The following is a 12,605-nucleotide window of genomic DNA, read 5'->3' as shown; positions in this document are numbered from 1 at the left end:
TAAGGTTGTTATTTTCTATTTTATCATATAACTTCTGTTTTAAGATTATGAATTCTACAGTTTCCTTTTCTCCCGTAAAATAAATAAATTTTTTAAAGGAACTAACAAATATTTAAAATTATTCTCTCTTGAATATGCAAATTAAAAGTGGAGTTGAAGTTTAAAGCCTTTATTTTCATCTGTATATATACCTACAATGACATTCTTCCTTTTTTATTACAACTTTACATTCAACTGTGATTGCCATTAAAATACTAATAATAAAGTAAAAAGAAACCTGTTATACAATATATGGTATCGGTGTAGTGAAAGTGTAACAAACTTGTCAAGTATGCAACACATAGTCAAACAGTGGTGCTCCCCTCGGCAGTCTTCACCCCCCTCCAAAAGCTCCCGCAGGTCATTTCCATTGCGCTAACACATCGCATCTGGTCAAAATGATCTCAATGCAATAACATGTCCTTTTTAACTTTCCTAGAAAGAATAAAAAGACTGACAGAATACTGAACAATTATGCAAACCTTAACTCTCCACCCCAGAGAATACGCCTATAGCAGAAGTCAGGAGACATAATCTTTATAAAAATGAACAAAGAATTTACTGAATAATCTGAACAGTTTCTTTCTTAAATGAACAATTAATGACATTGTGGTCCCATGACATTATAACTTTGAAACCAATATGTAAAATCACACAGCACACAATATAAAATAAATGAGTTTGACACATAAAAAATAGTTTATAAAAGAGATAAAAAAGATAAATGTGTAAATAAAATATGAAAGACAACATGAATTAACACTATTGTATATAGTTCTGAACAGCATGTTTGCTCCCAGACACATACACACATACACCCTTTACCAGCTTGGCACCTTACCTCCAAAATACAGAACTGTTAGATCAATCCGACAACATGATCAGCACAGTTTTATTTAATTTGTGTGTTTGTTCTGTTGTATTTATCTGTGATATTGCTCATCATTTGATTATTTGTTCTTATTTTACTATTAAAGGGTAACTAAACCCCTGACTCCACCCACTGGCAATTTTTGCAAAATGCAAGAAAAGTTTGGGGGCTGCTGCTGTTAGACTCTAAAATGGAGAATTTTGCCAAGGGTGTGGTGAGATCTTAACAAGAGCGAGGCGAGCTTGAACCTGCTTACGTCACATCGTACAGCTTAAGTAACTTAGTACCGCAACATCTAATAGAACAATTCAACTTCAGTAGCCCCCGATCGACCTGAGAAGGGCAGCAGTCAGGCATTTTTACACCATATTTTGTAGCATTGAATAACTTATACCCAAATGTCAAAAAAGTTACTCAAATAAACAGCACTAGTAAAGCCCCATACTTACATATCATTAACTGAAAAAGTTGGTTTGGGGTTTAGTTACTATTTAATAATATTTAAAGCTATTTTTGGTGTCATAACCTTACTGAGGTCCCTGGTGCTATACAAAGTTTGACTGTTGATTAACTCTTCCCACAGACACTACTGTCTGTGTTGGAAATGTAGTGTTGTGGCCAAAAGTTTTGAGATATACATTAATATTAGTTTTCACAAAGTTTGCTGCTAAACTACTTTTATATCTTTGTTTCAAGGCTTTTATGGACAATTACATGACATTATGCAAAGAGTCAGTATTTGCAGTGTTGGCCGTTCTGTTTCAGGACCTCTGCAATTCGACTGGGCGTGCTCTTAATCAACTTCTGCGCCAAATCCTGACAGATAGCAACCCATTCTTTCATAATCACTTCTTGGAGTTTGTCAGAATTTGTGGGTTTTTGTTTGTCCACCCGCCTCTTGAGGATTGACCACAAGTTCTCAATGGGATTAAGATCTGGGGAGTTTCCAGACCATGGACCCAAAATTTCAACGTTCTGGTCCCAGAGCCACTTAGTTATCACTTTTGCCTTATGGCACGGTGCTCCATCGTGCTGGAAAATGCATTGTTCTTCACCAAACTGTTGTTGGATTGTTGGAAGAAGTTGCTGTTGGAGGGTATTTTGGTACCATTTTTTATTCATGGCTGTGTTTTTGGGCAGAATTGTGAGTGGACCTACTCTCTTGGATGAGAAGCAACCCCACACATGAATGGTTTTAGGATGCTTTACCGTTGGCATGACACAGGACTGATGGTAGCGCTCACCCTTTCTTCTCCTGACAAGCCTTTTTCCAGATGCCCCAAACAGATGGAAAGGGGCTTCATCTGAGAATATGACTTTGCCCCAGTCCTCAGCAGTCCATTCACTATACTTTCTGCAGATGATTAAGCTGTCCCTGATGGGTTTTTTTGGAGAGAAGTGGCTTCTTGACACCAGCCCATCTTCCAAAAGTCTTCGCCTCACTGTGCGTGCAGATGCGCTCACACCTGCCTGCTGCCATTCCTCAGCAAGCTCGCCTCGACTGTCGAGCCACGACTGTACACAATACAAATGATTTCTCATTAAAATTATTACTCTACCAGGCCTTCAGAGCCGCACTGATTTGTGAGTCAGGTCGGGTCAGCTCACTTCACTTTGGCTTGGTTAACTTTTCCATCAAGTTAGTTTTACTTTAGAGTGGGAGGGATTATAGGCATGTCGTTATATTTGCGCTGCCTACTGCTGTGAGGGCGTTGTCGTACAACTCTAAATCAGAAAAAGTTGGGACACTGTAGAAATTGGGCGTTAAAAAGGAATAGAATAATTTACAAATCTCATAAACTTATATTTTATTTGCAATAGAATAAAGATAACATATCAAATGTTGAAAGTGATACATTTTGAAATGTTATGCCAAATATTTTCTCATTTTGGATTTCATGAGAGCTACACATTCCAAAAAAAGTTGGGAGAGGTAGCAATAAGAGGCCAGAAAGTTAAATGTACATATAATGAACAGCTGGAGGAGGACCAATGTCTAAAATAGGCTTCTAGTTGCTGAACTGTCTGAGATCTTTGTTGCATCTTCCTCTTTATGATGTGCCAAATGTTTTCTGTGGGTGAAAGATCTGGACTGCAGGCTGGCCATTTCAGTATTCAGATCCTTATTCTACGCAGTCTTGATGTTGTAATTGTTGCAGTATGTGGTCTGGAATTGTCATGTTGGAAAATGCAATGTTTTCCCTAAAGAGACGACATCTGAATGGGAGCATATGTTGCTCTACAACTTGGATAAACCTTTCAGCATTGATGGTGCCTTTCCAGATGTGTAAGCTGCCCGTGCCACACGCACTCATGCAACCCCAAACCATCAGAGATGCAGGTTTCTTAAATGAGCACTAATAACAACTTGGGATGTCCTTGTCCTCTTTAGTCCAGATGAACGTCCCAGTTTTCCAAAAAGAACTTCAAATTTTGATTCTTCTGACCACAGAACAGTTTTCCACTTTGCCAAAGTCCATTTTAAATGAGCCTTGGCCCAAAGAAAACGCATGCACTTTTGAGTCATGTTTAGATATGGCTTCTTGTTTGACCTATACACACTACAGTGATGAGACATCTAACAGGCAACGGCAATTGGCACGGTGGAGTGCGTTTATGTATCCTCTTGTGCTTTAGTAATGAAGACCCATGACTAAAACTCTTCCCACAGACACTACAATGATAAGGTTTTTCTCCAGTATGAACTCTCTGATGGTATTTTAAGGAACTTGACTGAGCAAACGTCTTGTCACACTGAGAGCATTTGTAAGGTTTTTCACCTGTATGAATTCTCTTGTGACATAGTAATGTAGTTTGTTCACTAAAACTCTTCCCACAGACACTACAGTGATAAGGTTTCTCTCCAGTATGAACTCTCTGATGAACTATTAATTTAGATGAACTAGTGAAGCTCTTTCGACAGTGATAGCAAGCGTAAGGTTTCTCTCCAGTGTGAACTCTCTGATGGACTTTGAAGTGACCTGAATAAGAAAACGTCATGTCACACTGAGAGCATTTGAAAGGTTTTTCACCTGTATGAATTCTCTTGTGCTTTAGTAATGAAGACCCTTGACTAAAACTCTTCCCACATACACTACAGAGATAAGGTTTCTCTCCAGTATGAACTCTTTGATGAACTCTGAATTTAGATGAACTAGTGAAGCTCTTTCCACAGTGAGAGCAGACGTAAGGTTTCTCTCCAGTGTGAATTCTCTGATGGACTATCAGCTGATATTCATGACGGAAACGTTTCTCACAATGTGAACACTGATAGAGTTTCTCTTTAATGTGAGTATTCTGGTGTTTTTTTAATGAACCTGAATCCCTAAAGGTTTTGTCACATTCACTGCACTGATACGGTCTCTCATTGGTGTGTGAAAGCACATGTCTCTTCAGATTATATTTACAGCTAAATCTCTTCTCACAGTGAGGACACTCATAAGGTTTTTCTCCAGTGTGAACTCTCTGATGAATTTTAAGATGTTGTTTGGTTTTGAAGGAATTTCCACATTCAGTGCAGTTGAAAGGCTTTTCATCACTGTGTGTCCTCATGTGAACATTTAGATTAGAGGAAGAGCCAAAAATCTTCCCACACTGCTCACAGTGAAACTGCTTCTTCTTCTTCTTCTCTCTGTGCTCTTCTGAATGAAGTTTCTTCTCTTGTAAGGTAGTAAAGCTGATCTCAGATCTGGTGAAGAGTTTCTGTTCTGTGTGTTTTCTCTCATGTCTCTCTAAATGTCTCTGTGAGCTGAATGTCTTTCCACAGGTGATGCAGGAAAGAGTTTGTGCTGTCAGTCGCTCTTTTGATGTTGAAGACATTATTTCTATATCCAAACATGAATCACTCTTCACATCTGAAAGAAAAGTGAAACAATTAAATAGTCTTTTCACGCTTATTTACACAAAGAAGGATGAAGAATTGAGATTCTGTATCTTTTTCTAGATTCACACATATAGACAGAAGACATGTGTCAGTCCTGTTATTACAGCTGGGTCATTGCACATCAAATAAACCAACATTTGTAAACATATCCAGCTATTTTGTATTATTATTTTTGTTAATATTTTATTTAAATAGAGACAACATAACTAGTGATCAATGACAAAACATAAATGTAATGCATGATTATTTGTGAGTATTCCACTTGTCAAATGGAGCAATTTTTTATTATTATGTTTATTTTCAGAGACTTTCACAATCCTTTTTGCATTACATGGTGACACTTCTAGAATAAGATTAAGTCTTTTTTAAAGGGATAGTTCACCCTGAAATGTTAATTTTTATCATAAATCATTTACACCTGTGTCGTTCTAAACCCCCAAGTGCTCCGATTGTCTTCACAACACATTTTAGATATTTTTGATGAAAACTGGGAGTCTTCTGTCTGTCCCATTGACTTAAGTTAGTTTTACAATTCTTTTCCCCAGAAAATAACGAAAGACATCACCAGAAAGGTCCATGCGATATATCAGTCGTTCTATAATAATATGAATTATGATGAAGTGACGAAAACACTTTTGTGCTCAAAGAAAACTATATGAACGATTTTATTCAATTGTTTCTCCTCCTTGGTTGTTCAGTGTGCGTTTATGACTAGGCTACGACACATGCTGCTGACGTCTCCTACTGACAGAGTGGTCAGTGTACAGACACAATATGCTGGCAAGTAATTTGTGCATTTATACAGGCTGTTTTAGTATTGTTTACAATGTTTGAATAATGGGTAGGGCTCCAGACTGAGAGTAAAGAGTCGCATTTTGAGAGTATTCTTCCAGCCTATGCAACTACGTTTTATTAAAGGTCATTGTCATTTATATTGTCATTTAAAAAGTGGAGTTGCAGCCCTCAACTGATGTTTATGTTGTCATTTTGTGTATTGGCCACCAGTTGTGTGATTGCAGTACCGGTTTTAGCCACAAGTTTTGTCATTGCAATACCAGTTTGGGCCACAATCCTACATACTGTTCCTTTAAATAAAAAAGCGGATAAAAAACATTAGCAACTAGGTCAGCAGGTGACGTCATCAGCATGCGCCAAAGTCTGGTCGTGAACGCACACTGAACAACCAAGGAAGGGAATAAACTGCTGAACAAAATCATTTGTTTTGTTTTCTTTGCACACAAAAGTTTTCTCAACGCTTCATAATATTATTACGGAACGACTGATTTTTGAACAACCTTTTTGGCGATATCTTTCATTCTCACAAACTTTCAAGGATTTTCCTTTAAAGAAATGTGTTCAAACTTATGAATAAAAATGTTTTAGTTTGTACTAAAAAAAAGGTTTTTTTAGAAGTTAAAAGAAGCCCTGCTCGTGTTCGGAGGCTATTCCGGTGGATCTCTTGGGAAAATGTATTCCATCTTTTGGACTCTTCATTATACAACAGAATTTTCTAATGATGCAATCACGAAGCTCGCCACTTGCGGATGCCACAGACATTTAAGAAAAACTTTTTAACGTCAGACTTCAGTTTTCCGCAAACAACGCATATTTTGCCCAGCAGCTATTTTATTAATCGTACATCAGCTTTACTCTTTTTCGATTGTTGCTTCAACCTAAGAAACGTCATAAAAGGTAAGAACTCCGTAGTTGTATTGCAAATTAGTAGCAGCTTACTCTTGTGCAATTGAGGAACGATCATGATTTTGTACAAAGAAACCCAACATAAAATACAGTCAAACAAACCCCTACATTAAAATCGCTACATATAATTGTTTAGAAGTGTATAGTGTGCGTTATTTGTTTTCTTTTTAACTCCCTTCAGCTCTTTTCATGATTGGGTGGTCGGATTGTACAAATTATGAAATATTCGATATCCAAATTTTGCGTATCACCCAGACAACAATTCGGATATTATTGTCTAAAGGATATATCGCCCACCTCCATTGTGAAACTAATGGGACAGACAGAAACCTCCCAGCTAACAATTTTTGGTTCCCAAAACAGATACCCTAACGCTCCCTGTTGGTTCCACCGGAAAGTTCTTGATGTCAATAGAATGTTCCCTCTGGGTTTAGGTAACGTTCCCCTAACCTTGTGAAACATTAAAGAAACATTCCGCAAACGATCTGCTAACATTGCCTTAACGTTCTGATAATGTTCCTCTTACCTCTATATTGTGATATGCCTGAATGTAAATATCAGACTAAAAATGATGTGTTAAACAGTGCTTATTGTTCAGACAACATGAACTGGAGATTATTTTAAATATAAAAATACATAAGCATTACATATTTTGTTTAGATAACATTGTATTTTTTAAAAATATAAATAATGACTTCAACACGATATAGAGGACTTAGTGGACGATATTTATTGGCAGATAAATAAAAACTTTACAGATCTTACCACTGCAGTTTGTCGCCAATCCGTTTTTAGATCCAACAATATCAAAGCTTCTCCCTTACATCATATTCTCTTCATAAGACGTGTCAAATCATTAAAATATATTTTAAACACCCAGGAAGGAGGGCGCCCACTTGACAACCCAAAGGGTGCCATCACTCCACTGACCACCCCACAGATTCTTAACAGTGCCTCAGGTAAGTATTAAGTTTCTAAAGGTATTAAGTTTCTAAAGGTATTAAGTTTGGCGAGATGTTGCCGTTTTCTTGTGGTCCGGTGTTGTTGTGTATATTGGTAGATAGTATGCCATACAGAACCGTTTGCCACAGAACCTGCATAAACGACGACAGTAGTGCTTCTGGCCTTAGTCAAATGGTTTGGCGTGTATGGTCGGGTTGTGGTGAGATTGTGGCATTAGAGATTGAGGTTAGGTCATTTCAAGGGTTTATGCACCGAGTTGCGCGAAAGGAGCAACCTCAGGAGAATGAAGGACTGAGGAGAAGTGTGGCAGAAGGCACCATCACTCAATAGACCATCCCACAGAGTCTCTCATCGGTGCCTCAAGTATGCATTAAGGGATATCAACATCAAGTCCTATACAACAGATCTTTTGTCCACACATATTTAAGTTTACGTTACGAAATGAAGAAAGAGATAAAAGAATTTGCTAAATTAATGAAGTCTTGGAGGTAAAACGTTAGCTATCTCCGTTTTTACATCAATCAAAAGCTTTTTTTAATATTATATTCTCTTCATATAGATGTTCAAATCGATCAAAAACCACTAGAATGTATATGTGTTCTCTCATATTTAAGTTACTTAATGACGAAAGAAAGAAAAGAAATCGATAAAATAATGTTTGTCTCTGAGGTGAAATTAAACGACAGTGAGGCGAGTTCGTAAGCGCATGCTGGAGGAGAGGAGTAGAGAAGCACGTGTTGCAGCAGTGGAGCGTGCACGACTTGCGCACTAATAAAGAATACAATGGATTTATTCATGTTTTCAATTTCCTTAAATATTTCTTGGAGCAGTAGTGATCTACGGTGGCCGGCTGGTGCACATACCGCAACATTTGAAAAGCAAACGTAAGCTCAAAACACAACGAAATAAAGCCATTACACAACGAAACAAATTACAACACAATGAAATAAATTACAACCCAATGGAAACAAGCCAAAACGGAAATGCTCCCGACCACTAGGGGGCTCTTTCGGCATAAAAATGCGTCACCCTTCTGCCATATTAGTAAGGTTGCGCTTAGCAATGATACATTATCATAATAATGCGCTATTGGTGTGAATGGCTTAAAGGTGCTTGAAGCGAATTCACGCGTGTTAGACCATAAAACACTTTTTGTTACATACAGCAAACATCTCTTCACTATCTGCTTGCTGCCTGTCCGCTGATCAAACTGTAAAAAAACACGATTTCTGTAGACAGCCCAGGCTCCACAAACTGCAATAAAAACAAAGTGGCCAAACCTACAAATAGAAACCATAACAAAGTATTTCAGCCAATAAACGACAAGAAGGATTTGAGGGTGGGGGTTGGGCGCGTTCATGAAAGCATGGAAGGGAGGGGGAGGAGTTAGCTACGCCCGTTTGTTTGAAAACAGTTCAACCGTCAACAAAAAGTGACGTCACACAGATTCGGTTAAAGTGCCTTTAATGTGATTATTAAATATACCGTCAAGACAGGCATTTATATTCACGATAAAATCAGGAAAAGCAGAGCAACCTATGCACTGTGCTATTAGTATCTATTGTATCTAAAAAACACAGGAAAAGTAATAAAACTTATTTAAAAAAAATAAAAGTTTTTTTAAAGACCTACACCAGTAGACCTATGATAACGTTAGGATAGCGTTAGGGAAACGTTATTTTTAGTTTAGTTTCATGTTAAACTAACCTAAAAATAACATTATTTTAACGTTACTGTAACGTTAAAGGTATAGCGGAAGATTTTCGTTTTCCGGGTGGATCATCAAGACTATTGGTCATCCCAGATGTCAATCATTCTGATTATATGTTGACGTATAACTGTCGTACGTGCTCGCCTCTAGGTTCGCTTGCTGCACATGCACACTTTCACGTGCATGTGTGTTGTGCTCAACCATTCATTGAAGCTCGCGTTCTCGCTGTGTTTTTTTTTCAAAATGTGTGAGGGTCGCAAGAGAAAAAGTGTCTACGAATTGTATGAAAAGAAGAGAAAGGACTATAAAGAAAGAAACAAGACCAGAATGTTTATGGGACACTATTTCACACGCTGGCGTGAGCTAAAAGGACAGGTTGGGCTTCCCACGCGAAGTTTCTACTGGAAAGGTAAATTTTGTCATGCTATTTGGAGAATCCATTTAAAATCACTGCTAGTAAAAGTTGATGTAAGCTATGATTAGCGATGCTAGCCCTGGCACAAGTCACGAATCTTCCACTATACCTTTAAACTAACCAAAGTCCTGGCTAACAAAAAACAAACCTTAAAAAATAACATTATGGGAACCAAAAACTAACGTTAGGAAAACGTTTGGAAACCAAAAAATGTTAGCTGGGTTTTCTTTATTCTCATTTCACATGTTCATTCGTTTCTTGAAATTAGCATTTTTTTGTTGGCATAAAAATGATACAATAACCCAACACATACCAGTAGAGATCATTATAGTTTCCATTACAACCAATTAAAATCCCATTTAAACTAATCCACCTTAAATGCTGTGTTATGGAGGTATAGCTTCATGTGTCGGCTGAGGGATTCGAAAAACAGTATTAATTGTGTTAAACAATATTAAATTGAGTGACACAAGGTATAACTCCCGTTTCTGGAAGCACTGGTGTAAAAGCCTGTATGTTTTTTTTAAATGTCTTTTTCCTCCTTTCTTGTGTGTATTGTTTGTAAATAAGTATGTTTGTATGTCTTTTTGATATAGACCTATGTGTCTAGAATAAAGAATAATAATAATAAAATAATAATAATAATAATAATAATACATCCAGTAGAATTTCTGAAATGGTTTCTATCATTTTTAGCAGGGAGGTTTTGGTTCCCAAATAAATAACCAAATACCATATGGGAACGTTCTGTGTTTGCTGGGCTCCCGGTTTTCATCAAAAATATCTAAAAAAAAAATTGTGTTCTGAAGAGAATAGAAGCACTTGGGGGTTTAGGACGACACAGACGTAAGTGATTTATGATCAAATTCTCATTTTGGTGTGAACTAAGCCAACATGCATGTTCCTCAATAAGCCTATTAAATATAGCCTAAACTCCTTTAAAATTTACATTTTTTGGGTCTTTTGATTAGTTAGTTTGTGACTGAAACCCCAAAACAGGTGCTCACGTGACAGTTAAAACTGTAAAAAAAAAAAACACGACAATAAGGAGACATACCTGATGGAATAAAATCATCATCTTCCTCAGTGCGATCTTCCTCTTCTGTGGGGTCAGTTTTGATTTCTGTAGGTTCGGTTTTCATTTCTGTGGGTTCAGTTTCGATTTCTGTGGGTTCAGTTTTCATTTCTGTGGGTTCAGTTTTCATTTCTGTGGGTTCAGTTTTAATCTTCATCATGAGGTTCGTGCAGTCGATGAGTTTAACTGAACACATCTTCAGTTTGGTCTGCAGGATCTGCTGCTGTTCTCCAGCGTTACAGACAGAATCCAGAGACTCTGTGGAGGTTTGATCCTCCTGTAAGCTCTGTTTACTGTCACACACTGTTGTGTCCTGCATCCTCTTAACACTTAAATACACAGAGACAAGACTCTGTTTACACTCAATGAAACACGCAAGAGAGAAAAACACTGAGGATACACACACACATCACACGCGCTCTCTTTCTTTCTTTCTTTCTTTAGTGAGTTTATTTGCGGACTAAAGAGCTGCAGCGCCTCCTACTGTACTGGAGAGAGAAGACGCTCACCGCTTTACAATAGATTTAGCAAAACAAGTGAGGTGTGACTTTGGATGGTGGGATCGTGATTTCAGTGTTAGTAGTTTAAAGTTAAATTTTGTTTTAAATGTAAAACGTACAAAACTAGCCGTTAATCATAGATGAGTCATAAAGCCTACGAAATTTGCCGCACCAACATTATAGTCAGGAGGTTTATATATATGACCTAAATTCATAATCAAGTTTACTTATCCTCCCTTATGAAAAATAAACATGCAGTAAAGCTGTTGGATTGCCATTTGTTTACTACAAATACATGGCTATATAAAAATACAATAGCAAAACCCTGGTCTTTCAAATCATCCCTGGTAAGGTTGTTATTTTCTATTTTTATCATATAACTTCTGTTTTAAGATTATGAATTCTACAGTTTCCTTTTCTCCCGTAAAATAAACCAATTTTTTAAAGGAACTAAAAAATATTTTAAAATATTCTCTCTTGAATATGCAAATTAAAAGTGCAGTTGAAGTTTAAAGCCTTTATTTTCATCTGTATAGATACCTACAATGACATTCTTCCTTTGTGACAAACTTGTCAAGTATGCAACATATACTCAAATGGTGGTGTTACTCTCAGCAGTCTTTATCCCTCTCTAAAAGCTCTTACAGTTCATTTCTATTGTGCTAACATATCGCATCTGGTCAAAATGATCTCTATTCAATAACAGGTCCTTTAACTTTCCTAGAAAGAATAAAAAGACTTGACAAAATACTGAATAATTATGTAAACTTTAATTTTCCAACCCAGAGAATACGCATATAGCAGATAGCAATAACAATCGCGTTGATGCTCATAACTCCCACAAATCGTATCCAAATATCAAGTGTCTTATATCACTGGAATCCTTGCGTCAAGACGAACAAAACGTATATATCCGATTTCATTTCCGTCACGATTTTTTTTTCGAAAAAAATAAAAACGAACTTGACCTAGGTTTTTCGTCCAATCGGAACCGTTCCAGTCCCGTAATATTCCTTGAAGTGTGAATATCAAAAGTTATCAAAAAAATTTGAACTTTCGACTCGCTGTCGTCAAGCCACGCCCCCAATGGGCGGAGCCTCTTGGACTTTAATGGCTATAATTTAGGATTGGAAAGAGGTAGAGACACCAAATTTGGTACACATATACAGGGCCCTATTCTGGGGTCACGTGCAAAAAATTGCCGCTTGACCACTAGTTGGCGCTATAACACAACCTCAATTTTGAAGGGCTGAAACTACAGAAATATGAGGCCGATCAACTTGAAATTTGGCACGGGTGCTCTTGGTCTAGGGTTTTATCAATGTCTTAAAGGAATTTCACGTAGATCAAAAAACATGGCCACCATCGGCCAATCAAGAAAAAGCAGCTATTAGACAGGGTTAACGGAGGCTGATCCAAACGAAACGTGGTGGGCCTGTTTGTCTCT

The 12,605-nt window shown here is 37.3% G+C and overlaps 2 protein-coding genes across 2 annotated transcripts in view; both read right to left on the bottom strand.

Annotated features, from left to right (window-relative positions):
- The window catches only part of LOC129437061 (uncharacterized), a 234,893-nt gene that overhangs the window by 53,668 nt on the left and 168,620 nt on the right, over positions 1-12,605 (bottom strand). The gene's annotated exons all lie outside the window — the stretch shown is intronic.
- On the bottom strand, positions 1,643-11,083 carry LOC129437117 (uncharacterized). Its single transcript, XM_073863027.1, has 3 exons — positions 10,641-11,083; positions 3,494-4,764; positions 1,643-2,425 (listed from the first exon to the last, which is right to left on the bottom strand). Exons 1-3 carry the CDS (start codon positions 10,975-10,977, stop codon positions 1,643-1,645), a joined length of 2,391 nt encoding a protein of 796 aa, XP_073719128.1. The 5' UTR covers positions 10,978-11,083.

Source organism: Misgurnus anguillicaudatus, chromosome 24 (assembly GCF_027580225.2).
Source record: "Misgurnus anguillicaudatus chromosome 24, ASM2758022v2, whole genome shotgun sequence".
NCBI lineage: Eukaryota > Metazoa > Chordata > Actinopteri > Cypriniformes > Cobitidae > Misgurnus > Misgurnus anguillicaudatus.
This window is presented reverse-complemented; position numbering and strand designations above follow the sequence as displayed.